Here is a 19,971-nt window from a genome sequence, read left to right on the forward strand (position 1 = left end):
TGATGGAAGTGCTGCCCCCATGTAGTTGAGGGGCCACCAGTCTTTCCATAATGGCTGTACCAAAATGACAAGGCTCTGATAGTCTCATTCTGCAGATGAGAAATTCGAGCTTCAGAGTTGATTGGAATAATTAATCTTGATTATTAACGTCATCAGAATGAGACACCTAGGAAGCTGGTAAAGCACATTCCTGAGTATCTAGGAGGGTATGTGCAGAGACAACTGGCATGTGGGTCAGTGCAGTGACCCACCTTGAGGGTGAGGGACCCACTCAATAGACACCAGCACCTAGAAGGCCAGGTGGAACAAAAGCAGCTCAACACTTCCTGCGTAGGCATGCTTTTTGCTACTGCCATTGCCCATGGACATCAGCGTCCATATTCTTCATCCTTTGAATGTTGACTTGTACTGACTCTCCAGGAGGCTTCTAGAACTTCAGCCTTAGACTACAGCTGCATCACTGACTTCACTTGTTCTGAGCATTTCAGCTTCTTTGAGCAGCTCAACTAGTTCACCAACTCTCCACTGTGCAGAGAGCCCTCATAGTACAATTCAGCTTCTGATTCTGTAAGCAAATCTAACAAATGTATGCATGCATGTATGTATCTTTCCCATTTCTCTGAAACTCCCTAATACATTGGTGGTATGAGGAATTTAGGATGTTCAGCTTATATGCCAATCCTCAATTTCATTTTGCAATTCTGCCACTCGTCTCTGTTTCTAGACTTGGTGACTATAAACTTGCATGAGTAGCTTTGAGAGAGGAAGCTCTAAGTATAATTTACTACGGTGAGAAATGGTATAAAAGAACCAAGAACTATGGGGCTGGAGAGGTGGCTCAGACATTAAGGGCACTGACTGCTCTTACAGAGGACCCAGGTTTGATTCCCAGCACCCACATGGTGGCTAACAAACATCAGTAACTCCAGTTCCAGGGGATCTGACAATGTTGTCTGATCCCCACAGGCACTGAATGACATGGGTACGCTTACACACATGTAGGCAATACTCAGATACACACTAAAAAAAAAAGAGAACCAAGAACTGAAACCTGAGAAAAAGAACATAGGTGAGAAACAGGAAGAGATGGAGCACAAGTTAAAAAAATAGTGAAATCAAGTTACATGATTTGCAGGGAGAATGATCAATGAACAAGTCACTCAAATATGAGCAGCTGGGTAATATTTAATGGGCAATATCACAGTGAAAAGAATCCAAGGCCTACTATATTGCATCATCAATAATTTTACAAATTATTAGCACAGTTCTCAAGATGTTAATCATATCTGGCCATATATTCCTTACCTGTACTACAAGAGGTCATAAACATTGCTAAATGGTACTGGTGACTGGGCTAATCCTAGTTGTTAATAAAAACCTTTGATCCTTTCTCTGTACTACAGCAGCTAAGGGAATGATACTGCTGACATTTTTTCCTAGTATCTACACACCCCCTGGTGGGGAAAATAAGTAACCAAATTCTCATACGGTGCCAGTATGTCAAAGGTAACTACAGATTTCTTCACTATCAGCAGAACCTAACAAGGGCTGTGATTACCAGGGCCCATGGCTCTAAGTATTTCCTTCTAGATGAGGCTGGGAAAACCCTGAGCACCCCTTCCTTTTCTGTTACCTGATGTGGCTACTCCCTCACATACAGGAACTGACAGGGAGGATGCACGTCTTCCTGTCTCACCTCCTGTGCTGCTAAAAAGATCAAGTCATTTTGTAAAAAAGCTGAGTAAAATGTAATGAAAAAAAAGTTTAAGAATTGTGTGTGACATATGGTATGTGCTTATGTGTGCTGGCATGCATACACCAAGGTGTGCCGTCAGTACTTGGCTTCTACCTTTTGAGACAGGCTCTTTTTGTTGTTTACTGCTGTGTCCTCTGGGCTAGCTGGCCTGTGAGCTTCGGGGACTCCACTGTCTTGGCCCCTGTACTGGTTACGCTTTGTCAGCCTGATACAGGGTCACCTGGGAAGAGGAAACCTTCATTAAAGAATTTCCTCCTCCAGACTGGCCTGTGGGCATGTCTGTGAGGCATTTTCTCAACTGTTAGTTGACAGGAGGGTTCAGCCCACTGCAGGCATGCCATCCTTGGGCAGGAAGGCGTGACTGCAAGAAAAGTAAAATTTGACCAAGCAGGATGGCAAGTCAGTGAGCAGCATTCCTCCCTGGTCTCTGCTTCAGTTTGTCTCCAGGTTCATGACTTGAATTCCCTGCCCTGACTGGTCAGTGATGAACTGTGTCCTCGGAGTTGTAAGCTAAAATAACTCTTTCTCCCCGAAGTGGGTTTTGGTCCCAAGTGGGTTTTGGTCAGCATTTCAAAAACAGAAAGCAAACTAGAACAAACCCGACCCCATCTTGCCATAGGAAATCTGGGATTGCAGACACTGAAGATTATGCCTGGCTTTATATAGGTTCTGGGGATTCGAACTAAAGTCTTCATGCTTGCATGGCAGGCACTTTACCAACCCAGCCCATAGTTACTAAGTCATCTCTCCAACTCCTCAGCCCCATCTTTCTTATGTAGGAAAGTTGCTAAGTTGCAAAAAGCAAACCAAAGACTAGTAACTAGCAAAGACAGGAAAAATACAACAAAAATTTGAAATGCTTTAGAATAGTATACATGATTTAACAGACTCAAATTATAGTGAAACCAACAATTGACATATTGGCTCAAACACTAATATATTCTACAATGTGAAAGCCTGACACTCTGTAGACTAGTATTAAGAAATAAAAACTAGGTAGGCATGGTAGCACACCCGTAATCCCAGCACTCAAGAGGCAGAGGCAGGAGGACTTCAAATTCAAGACCAGTCTGAGTCACACAGTGAACTCAGGGATGGCTGGTTTGGGCTATACTATCTTAGAAAAGATAATGGGGCTCCAAAAAAAATAAAAAGGGTCATGACAGTTTGGCATGCAAAATATGCAAAATACCCTCAAGGAGCCTGGAAGGCCTAAGCAGATCCTCACAAGCTCAATCCCTGGTTTCTGACTTTCCTATATTTTTCCAGAACTGAGTTCTCAGAACTAAAATTCCTCTTCTTCAAGGTGGGTGATAAAACTGGAAGCTTTCTCCTCCGACAAAACAGTAAAGTCTCTGCTTTCTGCCGTCCAGATCTGGTCCCAGAGGGGCTCTGGCTTATCCAGGGAGAGCCATCTGAAGGGGCAGGCCTTGCTGGGTTTCCCTCCTCCATCTGACACTGCTCAACCATGCCGTGTTTGCCTAATCCTATTACTCTGTCTGTTCTCTGTGAAACCTGAAATTAATTTTCTTTGGGGGTTTAGGTCTTTGTATTTAATAGGCTCCTCTGTGATATAAAGCTTCCACTAAGTAAGCTTTCTTGTCCTTTGCTCCAGGAGTCAGCTGTGAGTCTTCAGATGGGAGAAAACTTTTCCATCTCCTATTACCCCAAACTGTGGGCACTGGAAGATGAAGCACATCAAGGATAATGCAACCGTTGACTGATCTCTACTTAGAGTGTTTCGGGGAGCCACTTAGCTTTTCACCCCTGAAAATCTTAAGGATATTTTCTCCGCTTTCAGGATTTTCATGAAGGCTGTATGAAATAGTATATGGAGAAAAAGTTATACAATCTCAAGTAATGTCATAATGGTGGTATTTCAGGAGTTACTCTCATAAGCAATTTAAAGTTTTTGTTATTTGTAGATATATCTCCACTTAAAAATTAGAAGCCCTTTAATGCTCTTAGCATAAATTGACTTTTGTAATTAAGCTATTCAGAATATACTTAAAGAGAATCTCTAGAGACTTAATCAATTACCACATATCTGGCAGCTGAACTGGCTCCAAAGTGAGCATAATTTTCTGTGCGGATGCTCTTGACAGAAGGTGTGCCTGTCATACAGCTTTGCTCTTCGAGCCGTCAATGAGGGGACCATGAGCACTAACTGTCTCATTCTTTCTGCTGGCACGGCCCGATCCACACCGCTGCTCCTTGCACATTTTAGGATAGAGAACTTGCTGTTTCAAGGAAAGTTCCTGGGGAGTCATACTTAGAAGAATATGGAGAGGTGTAGCTCAGTGTACATGCACCAGGCATGGGTTCAATTCCCAGTACTGCAAAAAAAGAAAAGAACAGAGAACCCAAAGTACTTAAAGAAGGCAGGAGAAAGAATGAGTGGGAGTGAGAGTTTATACGCCAGACCCAAAAAGCCACCCCAACATCCATGGAAAAGATTTCTAGATCTTTAGGCATGAATACTCAGTTCATAGCAGGAAGAATGAATAGACCTAATTTCCCATGTACTTAAGTGTAATCACCTAAGCAAAATCTTAGCTTTAGAGACTCAGCCATAAACGTGAAATCAGGGGACTTAATTACATGTATGAATTGAAAAAAGGCATCAATTTTAACAACTAGAAATACAAACATTTCATCATTTTCATCATTAGATGAAGATGGATTCTCTTGATTCAAAAACTAATTTAGGAGAAGTAAAAGATTAAATAGTTTGTCAATCATCCAGTGGTCCTTTGCCACCTGAGGAGGTCAAATCATTTATCTTATGGCAAGTACTCAGTAAGGACAGACACGATCTGGACTCTGATCTGCTCATTGCTATTTTCATTATACCCAAAACAAAAGGATTAAAACAAAAAAGGGCTAAGATGCCTATGGACATAGCTGTGTTAAAACTCATTTCTGATTTCAAGGACTGCATACAGAGAATACCTTTTCCCTTAGAATTAAAAGCTTTAGTGCCAGTTTTTAATAAAATATGCTTTTTATAAATAAAAAGAAACCCATGGAAATTAAGTACGAGCTCAGTGCTTTAATATGCCAAATAGTATTCTTAAGGACTCTCAGAATTAAGGGTTTTACCATGCCGTCTCTCTCTCAAAATAATTCCAAGAACACTGAACTCACGAATGTTTGCAGACCTCCTTATCTGTTTACAAAGGCTGTTTGGAAATCTGTTAACTCCGGGTCATTTCTGCTGCTTTTGCTTGCGTGGAAGATTGCATAATGGCATTAATTTAGAAAACAAGAACAATATATAATGAAAGTGAGAAGTTTCTTTGTAACTATAGCCAAAGTGAGAAAGTAGCCAAAGTCAACAGCTTCTCAAACTGGATTACTTAAGAGGTCTGAGTGCCACATGATTTTACTATCATCTAATTTTCTGAAGCCTTTTAATTTTAAAAAGTTATTAAATATATTTTAGTATACTCTCAATTTACTATGCTTAAATTTCCTTAACCCTTGTTTTACATTTTTGGGTAATCAGTACGTAAGAAATGATGAGATACTACATTCTAAAACATCAATGCCTAAAATGTTAGCATTTATATGAAATTACTAAAAAAGGGAGCAGATGTTATTACTCAGCACATTGGTCTGAATAAAGATATAAACTTGTATGCAATCAGACTACATGACAGTGACATCTAAACCTTCAGTTGTTTTGAGCAAACAAATACAAGCCACTAAGCAGGTTGAAGGCTTTCCACTGGCTCTTCTTTACTTCCACACTTGCAGAATCATAGCACATATGATCAGGCCTCAGAAAGCCCAGGTGTTTCATGCTCTTGGTTCCTCATAAAGGCATTCCTTGGGCTTTTCTATACATTTACCATGGCAGACTTCTAGACACCATATTATAGCTGTACATGCTAGTAGTCCTGAAAATGAATCAAACACATTTCTAGAATCTTTTTCTCTCCTTTCAAAACCTAATAATAAAAAAAGCACAGACATTTTCTGCTAACTCTTGGTAATATTCTAGCTCTCTTAGTTAAAAACATTAATGCATATATTCTTTCAGTGTCCAGAAGGTTCCATTTTGTCATTCATTGACTTATTGCTTAACTATTCAGAGTCAGACTGACTCTTTTTCTTTCTTTTTTCTTTCTTGGATATTTTTGAGAGTGGTAGCCCCAGTTGTCCTGGAACTCACTATGTAGGCAAGGCTGGCCTTGAACTCATGGAGATCCATCTGCCTCTGTCTCTCGAGTGCTGGGATTAAAGGCGTGCTCCACCACACCAGGCTTCAGAGTGACTCTTATGTATAAGATACTGTTCTAGTCTTCAGGGATACAGGAATGGATAAGACAAAATCCTTGCTCTCTGGAGTTCACTTTGAGACTTTGGGAATGAGAACAGTGTTAGCAAATGGGAACAAGTTAAATTAACAAGAGGATATAAGGAGACTGAGAGACAGTGACAGACTGAGGCATCGAAGAATGCTTCTCTGAGGAAACTGTATTTATTAAACTTATGTCAGGACAAGCCATATAACAGAGTGACATTAACCATAACATGCTGCCTGTAAACAGAGGACCCTTTTCTTAGTAAGCCCTCAAAAAATGATAAACCTACATATCTTTAAGATATGTACTCCTTATAGAAAATGAATGACATACATTAAAGAGTATATAGTCAGATTAGTTTGAATTGCTGTAGAGTACTGATGTGCACAATATTTCAAATACTAACATTTATTATAAGTATTTATAGGTCTTCAAAGAGGGGCATTACTAGACAGTATAATTATGCATATTATAAATACATATAAAACATGGTATTTACAGACATTATAATTATATGCATAAAAATGACTACTTCACACCATGGAATGTTGAAGCTAATATTAATTTGTAGAAAATCTGAACATTTCTTTAAGATGCTACTTCATCCTACTTTCCTCCTCGTCACACAATTCGGGCTACCGACAGCAGGACTTCCATTTGGTCTTAACTGTGCTCACAATAGGACTTCCAAGCCTACTATCATCTGAATATCTGTAGTATTACATTTGCTACTTTTTAATTAACAAAGATTGTCATAGAAAACTAAAAATGAGTTATGATTCTTGATCCTAAAAGTAAAATGACAAAGTTTGTCAGCATTTGAGGAAATAAGCATTTCCTATAAAAGTAAAAATAAAAAGTGACAAGGGAATGATGCCAAATACAGAAACCACACTGAAGAGCCTTTTGTAATTACGTCTGTTCTAAAAGATACATCCAAAGATATACTATGTAGATAAGGAAGACACAAACCAAAAAGTCAATACAGAGATACAAAATGGACATTTAGTACTTTTCAGTGTTTTATTCTGTAGATTAAAGTGAGGAAAGTCATCTTAGGTATCCCTACTGACCCATTTGACACACTACAAGCCTAGGTAAACTGCAGAAGGGAAAGGAAGAACAGGAAAGAGAAGTTTCTGAGTTAGAAGAGCCATCGGCTTCTTACCTTACTCTCTTAGCCCTTTTTTCGATGTTGCTAATTAGCACACATGACTTAATTCAATAATTAGACCATTGAAAAAGTACTGTATTAGCTTGCTAAGTGTGAGGTCTTTCAGTCCACCCTAATGAGTTATCTGTTTATTGGGCATTCCAATCAAAGACAGAGTTGTCGTGATACAATCAACGGTGACTGGTTAGCTTGCTTCCCTGATGTCTTTCATTTGGATAGTTGCACTTGGAACTGTAGTACTGAGGTCCTCCGAAATCAGCTTCAAGGGAACTTTTAAAGTAGCTACAGCCTAGATGATTCTGAATCTCTCTGTCCTACATAAGTATTTATATAAGGGAAAAGAAGTCATCAAATTCAATCTTCCCCACCATCTCACATCATGGCTATAAATTCTTAAAGAGGCAAAACTGATAAGCTACATGTATACTACAGCTAGTTACTAGTTCTAACCACAGATGGCATTATTATGGGTATATAAACACACACATACACATTTTTTATATATACATCAGGGCTTCTTTTATAAACTATTTAATTGAAGTTAGAAGATACTAAGCATTTTCTAGATTATAAAAAATTCCGTAGCCTTTGACAATATTGGAGATAAATAAATACATATATATATATATATAAATAAATTTTCATCACTGATCAGGGATACAAACTCTTAATGGGAAAAACTGAATGCACCTTTTAACAATATTCTTTATGAGAAAGTTTTCAGAAATACACAGTGGCGGGAAATTAAGAAGCACCTGAAACTTTTTGTCTGTGTAGAGTAAAAACAGAAACAACAATGAGAAATTGAGGTAACACTGCCATAGCTCAGGCCCTTCTCGGCTTGCAAACAAGATTTAAGGGCAATAAAGCCATATGAAAAGTGACTCACGTTTAAAATAACCTATTTAACCACTTAACTATGCATCAAAGACAATGTGAAAAATATTTTCAATGAGTTTTAATGAAAACCTTCTTTATTAGTGAGCAGATAATTCAAACTTTTTGATTATCTACATCATGTAAAATGACTGTCCTCACACGTGTCTAACTGCTCACTGTGATCACCTTTTTTCGAGAATATAATACATAAAAAGTTACAGTGACTACAATGTAAAAAAATCAAGGAAGCTACACCGTCCGTGACGTCTGGAAAGTACTGGTCACCTCTGTGGACACCTAGTTCTCTGTGCTAATATGTCTCTCTTATTTTGGAAGATTATTATCGTACACAAAATGGCAGTCATTTCTGTATGTACATTTGAAGGTATCTGATAAAAAAGGAACTACAAGAAAAATTCAAGTAATTATACAAGGATTGGTTGATGTTTTCCCTGTTTTGTTGAAGAGGTAATGCCCTTTTATTTAAATTTCTATATATGTATATTTATTTCTATAGGAAGGTGATTTTGTTCCATTTCTTTTTTGTTCATGTATGGGTGTGGGCATGTGAGTGTGCATCATATGTGTGCATTTGGAGGCCTGAAATTGATATTGGGTGGTTTCCCTCAGTTGCTCTCTACTTCATTTTACGGAGGCAAGGTCTCTCACTTAGCCTGGACTAGCCAGCTTGCTCTGAAGACCTCCATCTCTGCTGGGATGATAGTTGTCTAACAGCCCTGCTGAATTTTACATCAATTCTGGACATCTGAACTCCAGCTTTATCCAAATGATCTATCTCTCCAGCCCAGATTTTACTCTATCTAAAAGGTAGTTAATCTCTGATAACTAAAAAAAAAAAGGAAACAGTCTCAAATTACAGCCCAGGCTGGCTTCCGGCTCACAGAGATCCTCATTCCTCAGTCTCCTCAGAGCTGGGATTTTAGGTATACGCTACCAAACCAGGTTTTGGCAGTCTTTTTAAACTGTGGTAAACTTCTTAAACTCATTATCCGAGTTGTGCTTAATAAATAAAAAGGAGAGGGGCTTTTTATTGTGAGGGAAAAAAAGATTCTCTTAGAATCTAAAGATTCTAATCTTTGAATCTTTAGATTCTCTTAGAATCTTTTTATGACTATATGACTGAGAAAAATCCTCATGCAGCTTTGGACTACAAGCCTGGGGTGGAGGGCAGGAGAAGTTTGAGGAACATAACAGTAAAGGACTAGACAGCCTTTATTCAGACTCTTCACAGAAACAGGGTTTAATGCTGGAGATTTTAAGAAAATATCTAAATCACCAGAGAATATCAAAATGGTCATGAATAGACTTTAGGAGAAATAGTGACATTAATAGGTGCTGCCACTGAGGGCTCAGGAAAAAAAAATGTAATTGGAAAACTGAAGAGATCATCAGTTAAATTGTACAGTTATGTGCAAAGCAGAATTAGTATATGATAGTTTCTATTAAAAGACTGAGTTGAAATGTCCAAGGAAACAATGTATAGTATGACTTGTATTCCTCTTACTGATTGTAGATTGATAGAAACCAGGGGGCTGGAGAGGTGGCTCAGTGGTTAAGAGCACTGACTGCTCTTGCAGAGGACCTGGGTTCGATTCCCAGCACCCACACAGCAGCTACGAACCGTCCTTAACTCCAGTTCCAGGGGAATCTGAAGCCCTCTTCTGATCTCCGCGGCATTGCATGAGACAGGTGCACTCACATACTTGCAGGCAATACTCATACAGATTAAAAAATAAAAAACACCCAGAACTTAGAGCAATTCTCAAGTCTAGTCAAATGGCAAAAGACATTAAAATTAAGAGATACATTAAACAAACAAACAAACAAACAAACAAACAAAAAAACCACACACACTGTTAGGGAAAAGACTGCTCTACAGAATGAGATTGAGGGTGTGGAGGTGTAAACTTTTGATAGTACAAAACGAAAAGAAACATGTTTCAGGGGCTGGGGAAAAGGCTCAGTAGCTACAGTGCTTGCTATGCAAGTTTGAGGATTTGAGTTTGGATGCCCAGAACCCATGTAAATGCTGGGTGTGGATGGCGGTTGCTGCAATTCCAGCACTCAGAAGGTGGAGACAAGAGCTCCTGTAGCAAGCTGGCTAACCAGACTACTTGCAGTGGAGAGCTCTCGCTTCAACTCATAGACGGCCACAGGTAAGTGAAGAGAGAGGAAGACTCCAAGCATCAACCTCAAGTCTCCACACGCACCCACCCCATACCCATGTGCATGTGCACCCATACATTCGAACACACATACACAAAAGCACACATACCCCCCGACACCCATGTGCATGTACACCCATACATTCGAACACACATACACAAAAGCACAGATTACTCCCCAACACACACAATCCATGTGCATGTGCACCCATACACATTCGAACATACATACACAGAAGCACACATACCACACACATTTAAAAAAAGGGCATGGCACAGTTCTTAGCTATCACGGAAAAAGTAAAAACCAGAGATGGGATTGGCTGTGGTAGAATGACGTGTAAAGGGCTTCCTTTTAACGGTGCGGATCTCCCTGACGTTACACAGGAAATCCTTTTCTTGACAGAACCTCTGCTACTGTAGAATGAAAGGTTTCGAGTACATGAGAAGGAAGAGACAAGCTGTATGACTGTGCAAGGACAGATGACTGAAGACAGAGCCACAAGCTGTGATGACTAAACCACTTGCCACAGATTAGTCTTGGACCTTAAAATTGAATGGGGGTCTGGCTGGTGTGGGATACTGCTTGGTGCCAGGAGCTCCACTTTCCATTTCATTTTCCTGCTTTTTACACATCAGTGTCATATAACTTATTCCACAGTTGTCCTGCCATTTATTTGTGATAATTTGATTTCTAGTGTCACAAGTAGAAAGGAATGTTCTACTTCATTTAGACAATTTTAATGAGATCTGCGACCTCTGAAGCAATGAAGTTTAGATTAAAAGTTTGGATTTAGCGTCACTATAATGGGTTAAGATTTCTGAGCACCTTCACATGGGGTGGGTTTATCTGGGATGGAAGTGAATCTTTTGAGATACGGTAGACAGCAATAATCAGGTATATTAATCCCCCAACCCTGTGAAAATGTAATTTAAAATAGAAAAGGACAACTTTGAACATGTGATTAAGGTTATGATAAAGTTTAAGGTGAGGTGATTACCAGAGATTATCTTGTGCATTCTTCTGAATCCTACAAGTCCTTAAAAGCAGAGAATATTTTCCTGTTGTTGTCAGGAACATGTGATCATAGAAAAGTCAGAGAGATGTGTGGTGCTGGCTGTCAGATGAAGGAGAGCACTGTAAGTGAAGGTTGTGCAGGTAGCCTCTGGAAGCTCAAGAGCAAAGAAATGATTTTCTAGAGTTTCCACAGGAATGCAGCCCCATACCTTGATTTTAGGACAGAGTAATTCATGTTCATCTTTCAACCTACAGAACTTTAAGATAACAAATCTGTGTTATTTCAGGCCACAATTCTGTAATTTCTATGGCAGGAACAGAAAATATCCAGAATGGTGATCAAAGATAAACTGCTATCTGGGAAAAAGAAAAGCTTTCCTGTTATTTCTGATATAGTCCATGCAATTCAAGAAATACCTGGGCTAGCTGGTTATTCTTTAATCTAGTCTATCTGACTGAGTTTATACGCTAGAGAATACAATCTACATTGTACACTCACAACAGTGTTTAGTATGTATAAGACTCCCTAGAAAAATCTGTTCAATGAATGAATGAATGTGATCAAGGAAGGCTCTGGAAAAAGACCTATTAATTTCTTGATTTTAAAGAGCTTTTGATTTTTATAACTTTTTAAAATTTAGTTTATGACAGTTCTAATCCCATGAAATGCAAGGCCAAAGTACACTTCATGACACTAACATAGTTCAATCAATAGATAAAGAATATGCAAAACCTTAAGTATTGTATGATGAAACAATTTTAAACTCACAGTCAGTATATGTTATAGAAAAAAATTCAACTTATTTGATCAAAAGGTCATTGTTGTATTAAGAAACTCTAGTGCAAATTTTACCAAATGTATTTACCAAAAGAGGTTCCACTCACTTTGTCTGCATAAAAATGTTGTTACTTTAACACTGAGTATTTAACAAGCCAGTAGAGTTAGAGTTTACAAGCTATCAACACAAGCCAGGCCTGCCACTAAAAATTCAAACATCAAGACTTATCTTTACTTTAGGCTGGAAAATGAAATAAAATCAAAACTTATCTGAATAACAAAAACGATTTGGTTGTCTTTCTGGCAGAAGTAGTCTACTTATTAATATGGTGCATTATGCTACTGATGGCCTGGAACAGTGTTACTTTAGCTGTTGGAGGATCACAGTATTAAGAATATCTGCTTCTTGTAGTGTCAGACTTTCATCTGTTAGCTCTTTATTTGGAAATGAAGTCACAAGAATAAAGTCAATTGTTGCAAATTCAGGACGTGACTGTATAATAAAGTCTCGAACATCCCGGATCCTGAAGGAATAAGATAAAAATAATGTTATAGAAAGGGCATATTTCCATACAAACTTTCAGCTGAAATCATCACTACAATAAAAATTATATAATTCCATTTTTTGTTTAAAGGTGTTTTAATTTTCTTTAATTTATACCATTTTTATGGGAAAGTTCATCTTCTTAAGTTAAAGCAAGATGATGTTAGAGTATATATTTACTACAAAATAGAAACAATCTTCAAGTAAATTAGGCATAAAAACAAAGCATTAACTATATCGTTATATTAAGAGCTATATAATTCTTACTGTTTTCATAGGCAAGTAACCTATGCCTCTAAGTCACTTGGCTTGACAAGATGAGTCAAAAACTATTAAAATGATTATATGCATACACACAGAAATAATTATATGCACACACAAATACACGTTTGTGTACAGACACACACACACATAAATGTGAAAGCTAGGTGTGGCGAGACGAGCCTGTAATTCCACCACCTGGGAGGCTAACTCAAGAAGATCACTGAGTTTGAGACCAGTCTAAGGTACAGAGCCACACAGTTAGATCCTATTGTTAAAAACAATAATCAAAAAAAATTTTTTTAATTACCTTCACATGTACAAGGTAATTTAACCAAGATCATAAGTGCATACATTAGCATCTTATATCAATGATAAACAAAGCTCTTATGTACACAATAAACACTGACTAATTCTTACTGTTTTCATAGGCAAGTAACCTATGCCTCTAAGTCACTTGGCTTGACAAGATGAGTCAAAAACTATTAAAATGATTATATGCATACACACAGAAATAATTATATGCACACACAAATACACGTTTGTGTACAGACACACACACACATAAATGTGAAAGCTAGGTGTGGCGAGACGAGCCTGTAATTCCACCACCTGGGAGGCTAACTCAAGAAGATCACTGAGTTTGAGACCAGTCTAAGGGACAGAGCCACACAGTTAGATCCTATTGTTAAAAACAATAATCAAAAAAAATTTTTTAATTACCTTCACATGTACAAGGTAATTTAACCAAGATCATAAGTGCATACATTAGCATCTTATATCAATGATAAACAAAGCTCTTATGTACACAATAAACACTGACATTCAAATGACTACTAATGGGACATCTGAAACAGACTATTTAGAGGTACTGCATTAATGCGAAATTTATGTTATATGTTTACATTATGAAGCATTTGCTATGTAGAAAGTTCTGATTAGAATTTCTTGATCTCATACTTGTGATCCTCTAGTTTCAAGCTCCCAAATGTCCAAGTAAGGACTTCACGATCTTAGGTTAAATTTCATTCCACATGCCATGGCGTTCCAACAATGCAAAGCTACAGCTCTTATTTTTGAGTAGTCTGAACTTGGGTTAGTATTTGGGTGATTTACAGAGATCACCATCTATTTCATTTATCATGTGTAGCTACTATCCTTCTACGTATTTTCTCAAAAGTTTTTTTTTTTTTTGTCTTTTTGAGACAGGGTCTCCATGTAGCCCCAGCTGTCCTGGAACGCACTATGTGGACCAGGCTGGCCTTGAACTCACAGAGATCTGCCTGCCTCTGCCTCCTGAGCGCTGGGATTGTACAGTTTTATGTGGTTAAGTAGCAGTACATGAAAACTAAGCTTGGCTGGTAAAGCTTACCTGTGTGTACTGTTGAATCTTTGTATCAAACGGCTCCCATCTGCTAATCTGATCTGAATTTTTGTAATGGGCATGGAATCATCAATAAGAACAACTGCATTAAGTATTGATTTATCCTCTTCTTCTGGGGAGGAAGGTGTACTGACAATTTCTGGTGTAAGGCTAAGAAAGAAGAATTTAAGAACTAGAACACAGATGTGAATACATAAGACATATGACACACAGAAGATAGTGAGACTTGGGTCTGCAACGCATCTGCAGGGATCCCTTGTGGACTCTGAACAAGTAAGAGTGTGGCCTCCTTTGAGCTTCCTCTAACTTCTTTAGTCTCTCTTATTAAACTAGTTTGGAGCCTATGATTCTTGCTTATTTATCCCAGATCTCTCAAAAGTCTAACTGCATTTTTTCCAGCTTTATCTCCTTGCAAATTCAGCATGTGTAAAAGTTCAGTTAGAAATCAGGAAAAGTCTGACTTAATGTCAAATCCCAACTATGTTAACTGGGTGTGGTTGAAGAAGAAAATCAACCTTTCTGAAGTCCTGTTCTATCCAAAGTGGGAGGAATAAAATGCCTAGAACATAGTATTCCAAAAGGTACTTCTGAACATATAATCAGCATTAAGCTGTATTTTAATCATTATTAATACCATTTAAAAATACATGACTTAAGCAGTTACTGTTCTGCAAAAAAGAAAGAGCCCCAAATATTAGCGAGAAATGAAATTTTATTCACGGTAATAAATTCATAATGAACACCTTTATTACTGATAACCTCATTATTTCTTGATCTCTTCTAATGCCAGTAGGATGAACACATATAAGCTACATTATATAAATAGCACTCTTTTAAGACTAAAACAAATTTATCCAAATCCTTCAAAGACGTAAAAGCTTACAACCCCCCAGCATCTTAAGGGATCTTCTGACATCCTTCTTGCTTATTCTCTCAAATGCTAAGATTTGGATGGCCCCTGCTTGCCACTTTCTCAGTATAAAGCATCGTCTGGGAGCACGGGCTTTATGGCAAGAACTCTCATTCCTACCCCAAAAGCTTCTCCCCAACTTTAAGGTTAAGATAGTAAAATTAACTGATGATTACTGCTAACACTTGCTCCTTTTTTACCTATTTCCTGATACAGATTTCAAACAATTTTGAGAATCCATGCGATAAAAATATAAAAAAGGAAGCCGGGCGTGGTGGCGCATGCTTTTAATCCCAGCACTTGGGAGGCAGAGGCAGGCAGATCTCTGTGAGTTCAAGGCCAGCCTGGTCTACATAGTGAGTTCCAGGACAGCTGGGGCTACAGGGAGGCCCTATCTCAAAAAGACCAATATATATATACATAATAAAGGAGAAAGTGAGTCACAATAAACTACTAGATGCTATGGAATTTTTTTCTTCAAGCTTAGAATCAAAGGCTTAAATAGTTGCACTGTCAAACTCAATTACTGTGCTGACAGCGCAAGGATCCGTTACACACGGAAAGGGAGGAAAACTCATGAGAAAGGCATGAGACGCAGGAGCTCTCCACACCAACCACCAAGCGCACACGTCAACACGGCCACCATGCTCACATTGCACTCAACTGTCCCATGACCTTGGCCAGTCAGTTATCCTCGCTGTGCCTCAGTTTTCCTGTTGGTGAAAGAAATAGCTTTGTTGTAAAGAGTAACTTCACCAGGCACAAGGGCACTTCAAAATTAGGTTTTATGTAGTTGGTGCTGTCTAAAGGTGGGCCCTACTGAGAAACGAGAAAGCTAGACTTAATTTTGGTTCTTTTCTATGACATAAAGATGCCTCATAATGCTGTTTCCACTGTCTAATGTTTTCTCTTTAAGATAAATTTCTGACCAGGTGAGATTTTTCTGAAACAAAAATAAAGCATGAAGTACAAAGGAAACCTAGGCGAGAAAAGCTCCTTAATGCAGTTCTTTTAAAAAGCACAAATGTACGCTGGGCGTGGAGGCGTGAACCTTTAATCCCAGTCCTTGGGAGGCAGAGGCAGGCCACCCTGGTCCACACTGTGACTTCCAGGTGGGCTGTGACTAGGGAGACCCTGTCAAAAAAAAAAAAAAAAGCACAAATGTAAAACAGCAATAAAGTATGGCAGCCACACCATTTTACTGGAAAAGATCTAAGTGTAAGACAGAAACCCTACTCCATGCCAGAATTATGCAGCAGTGAGGTGGCACTGTGGTTTAGATAAACCATTTTTAAACCAACAGTAAATTTAACATTTAGTTTAAAAGCCATATTTCTTTGCTGTTTAAGGCTTCTGTTTTCTCTAATTTATCTATTTTTCTTTTAAAAAAATTATTTTATGTGTATGAGTGTAATGCCTATACGTAAATAAGTGCAACCATGTTGTGCAATGCCCGTGGATCCTCTGAAACTGGAGTTAAGGACAGCTGTTATATGCTATGTGGGTGTTGGGAACCTAACCCAAGTCCTCCACAAAAGCATCCAGTGCTCTTAACTACAGAGCCATGTCTCCAGCCCCTTATTTTTCTTCTTTGAGGCAGTGTCTAACTATTTAGCTTAGGCTGGTGTCAAAGTCATGGTCCTCCTGTTTCAGCCTCATGAATACTAGGATTATAGGTGTGCACAGCAATGACCAGCAAACTTCCCCCTTATATTTTTATTTTCTGCATGTACATATGTGCACCATGTGCATACCTTCTGCTCATGGAGGCCAGAAGAGGGCATTGGATTCCCTAGAACAGAGGTTAATAATGTTGTTAGCTGCCATGTGGGTGCTAGGAACTGAACCTAGGTTCTCTGCAAGAGCAGTAAGTGTTCTTAATCACTGAGCCATCATCTCTGTAGTCCTCTACAGTGGTATTTTTACATGCTGCTTTTAGTACAAGGTTCAGTTAAAAAGAATTCTTAAGAGGGAAATTAATACATACAACAGAAAGCAAGAGGGAAACAATGGGCTACAATTCCCTCAGATACCTTTTCCTTTGAACTTGAAGAAGTAAGGATGGGTGAACAGACTCTAATATACATGGAACTGAGGGCTATATGGAAGAAAACCTGTCAGGCTCTGAAGAAATTCAGCGAAGCCAAAGCAAAGAAAGATGCTTATAAGAATGAGGTGCAGGTGTAGAATGAGGGCCTTAGGGAGGTAGGGAGCACCCGAGTTCAGTCTGTGGAAGTGGGGAGGCTTGGCACTGCATGTTCCATAGAGCTGACTCTGTAAGAAGATCCAATGTCGGGCGAGGGACTGTCCAAGCAGCACAATTAATGGAAAAAATAATGTAGGCAGGAAGGGGCTGTCCTCATTAGACAAGAGCATCCCCAAGGGTCCAGGGGCCAAGTTGAGACTGACCCTCAGAAGCAATGCTGGATGAGTGCATTGTAAGCAGAATCTTCTGGTCTGAACTGTATGAAAACAGACAGAGACTGCTCTTAGGCACAAGGAGATTTGTTCAAATCATGTCATTTCTCGTGTGCCAGTTCAAAAATCTATGGCGAATGCCTATTTAAGTTCTGTCAAAAAATGATTTTCTAGGTTTTTTACTTGAGCTAGAGCTCAGGAGTTCACCAAGCTAATTTTTGCTAAGCAACACAGCTTGTTCTATGATGTAAATGGGTAGCTGTCTACCGATGGATTGCTTGCTTCTACTGAGTGAGGTTAACTGGCTAACATGACTAGCTTCCAGTTCTGTGATGCTCGTTGTAACTGCCATCAATAGACAAAAAGCGAATATTTTATTGTTTCTTGGTTAAGTAGTTATCATTTAAAACCCCTGGAAAATGAGAACTGTTAAGCTTCTATAATAATATTTTAATTTTGTGGGGCTGGAGAGATGGTTCAGCAGGTAAGAGCACTGGCTGCTTTTGCAGAGGACCTGGGTTCAGTTCCCAGCACTAACATGGCAGCTAACAACCATCTGTAACTACAGTTTGGGAGAATCCACAGGCGTTGCACAACACAGGTGCACTTACAGACATGCAAGCAATATACTCACATGCATAAAATAAAAATAATAAAATATTTAAAAAAATAATATTTTAATTAAAAAATTTTTTGGCACCTGAGATCAGGCACAGGGCCTTATATGCTTCACCACTGAGTTATAGTCCCATCACCTTAATATACTTCTTAATATAAATCTTTAATGTAAAATGTGTGCAGTTCACTTTTCTTAAATACATAATATTCAATGAAACATGAATTTATGTGTATACAGATTCATACCATACTACTGCTCTAGTGTAAATTTTCTGTATATTAGAAAAAAAGTTCTTTTTCCATTTTGAGACAGGGTCAGTCTCTGGAAGCCGAGACTAGCCTTAAACTTGGCATACAGCTGAGGGTAATCTTGAAACTCTGCTCCTCCTGCCTCCATCTCCCTAGTGCTGGGATAATGACTGTGTGTCATCATGCCAGATTTATATGGTGTGGGAGACTGAATCCAAGGCCTGCTTACAAATCACTGAAAACCACCAACTGAAGCACACTGTTCCCGCTACAAGATCTTAGTGTTTACTCATGGCAGGCACAATGCTTAAAGTGGTGATGTAATACACCCATTACTTCATCCACTCAAAAACCCTTCACAGTTTCTCTTTTAAAATCGCATAACTGAAAGAAGTGAAGAAAAAAAAAGAGTAGAATAGAAACTGGAGAACAAAGGGGACTAGATGGGGGGAAGGGGACAAGGGTATGAGGAGGAATAGTTCAAAGTATGATACGCTATATATTTGCATGAAAATGGCCTTGTGCAACCCTGTGTAATTGAAAAAAGGAACTAGAGAACATGGCTTAGTGGGGAAAAGCGCAAACCCCGGAGCACCTGGATTGGAACCTCATGTGCTAATCATTCCTGAGCTCAATCACTTTGTCAAGTTACAGTTACTTCAAAATGGAGTAACAGGTTCTGCACTGCTATATATTTTAAAATTCATTTTTATGCGTGTGTGTGTGTGTACACATGCATATGCATTCAAAAGACATTAGATCCACTTGGAGTTGGAGTTAAAGGCAGCTGTGAGCTACTCAGGTGCTGAGACCCAAACGAGAGTCCTCTGCAAGGGTAGTGTGTGCTTAAAAAGCTGTTATTAAATAAGCTAATGCACGCAAGGTGGCTAGAGGAATAGGAATGGGAAATTCCTATTTGGTACTAGCTACAAACATTATTATCTGATTTGTACACTTAATTCCACCAAAAAGGTCCTCAGTTCATATTTCCGTATTTCACTCTTTACTTCACGTCATTTTTATTTTCTTATTTGCTAAGAAAATTCATGTTGAGCAAAGAAGCGTTTTAATCACGGTAGGAATTTTACCTTCCCAGTTTTTGCCCTTCTCCACTAAAAGCCTTGAACCGCAATCTGGGTTTTATGTACTCTTGGTCTTGATGATCCTCCATGTCCAGATTCACTTGGCCACCATGGACCAGTCGCTGAAGCTCTGGGGGAATTTCTCTTAGAAAAAGGGAAGAAGGTTTTAGTTAGGATTGTCAAAAATCATACTGGCCTGTTGAGATTACTATAATCAAATCATGAGCTACATTTTATTCAACTTGTAAAAATTCCTATGATGACTTTATAGACCATATAGATTGTTCTTTCTTCATGTTACCTCACACTTTTTTTTTACTGAGCCTCAACACAGCAATGGTTTGGTTGCCACATGACCTTGAAGTACATTTAGAATGTCAACTATAAACTGCAATTGATACGTG

General features: G+C 38.7%; 1 protein-coding gene across 6 annotated transcripts in view; it reads right to left on the bottom strand.

The window, feature by feature from the left end:
• Nucleotides 1–5,998: 5,998 nt before the first annotated feature.
• Ubxn2b (UBX domain protein 2B) overlaps nucleotides 5,999–19,971 on the bottom strand; it is a 41,949-nt gene continuing 27,976 nt past the window's right edge. For 2 of the 6 annotated variants that reach the window (XM_029562377.1, XM_008830832.3), the window contains 3 exons: nucleotides 19,574–19,711; nucleotides 14,279–14,440; nucleotides 5,999–12,625 (listed from right to left, as the gene is read on the bottom strand). In XM_029562377.1, the coding sequence (XP_029418237.1) occupies nucleotides 12,463–12,625; nucleotides 14,279–14,440; nucleotides 19,574–19,711 (463 nt within the window). In that variant the 3' untranslated portion in view covers nucleotides 5,999–12,462. The other 4 variants (XR_003849196.1, XM_029562379.1, XM_029562378.1 and 1 more) reach the window with 4 other exon arrangements.

The sequence above is a fragment of the Nannospalax galili genome, unplaced genomic scaffold (genome assembly GCF_000622305.1).
Source record: "Nannospalax galili isolate Female #2095 unplaced genomic scaffold, S.galili_v1.0 scaffold1095, whole genome shotgun sequence".
Lineage (NCBI taxonomy): Eukaryota > Metazoa > Chordata > Mammalia > Rodentia > Spalacidae > Nannospalax > Nannospalax galili.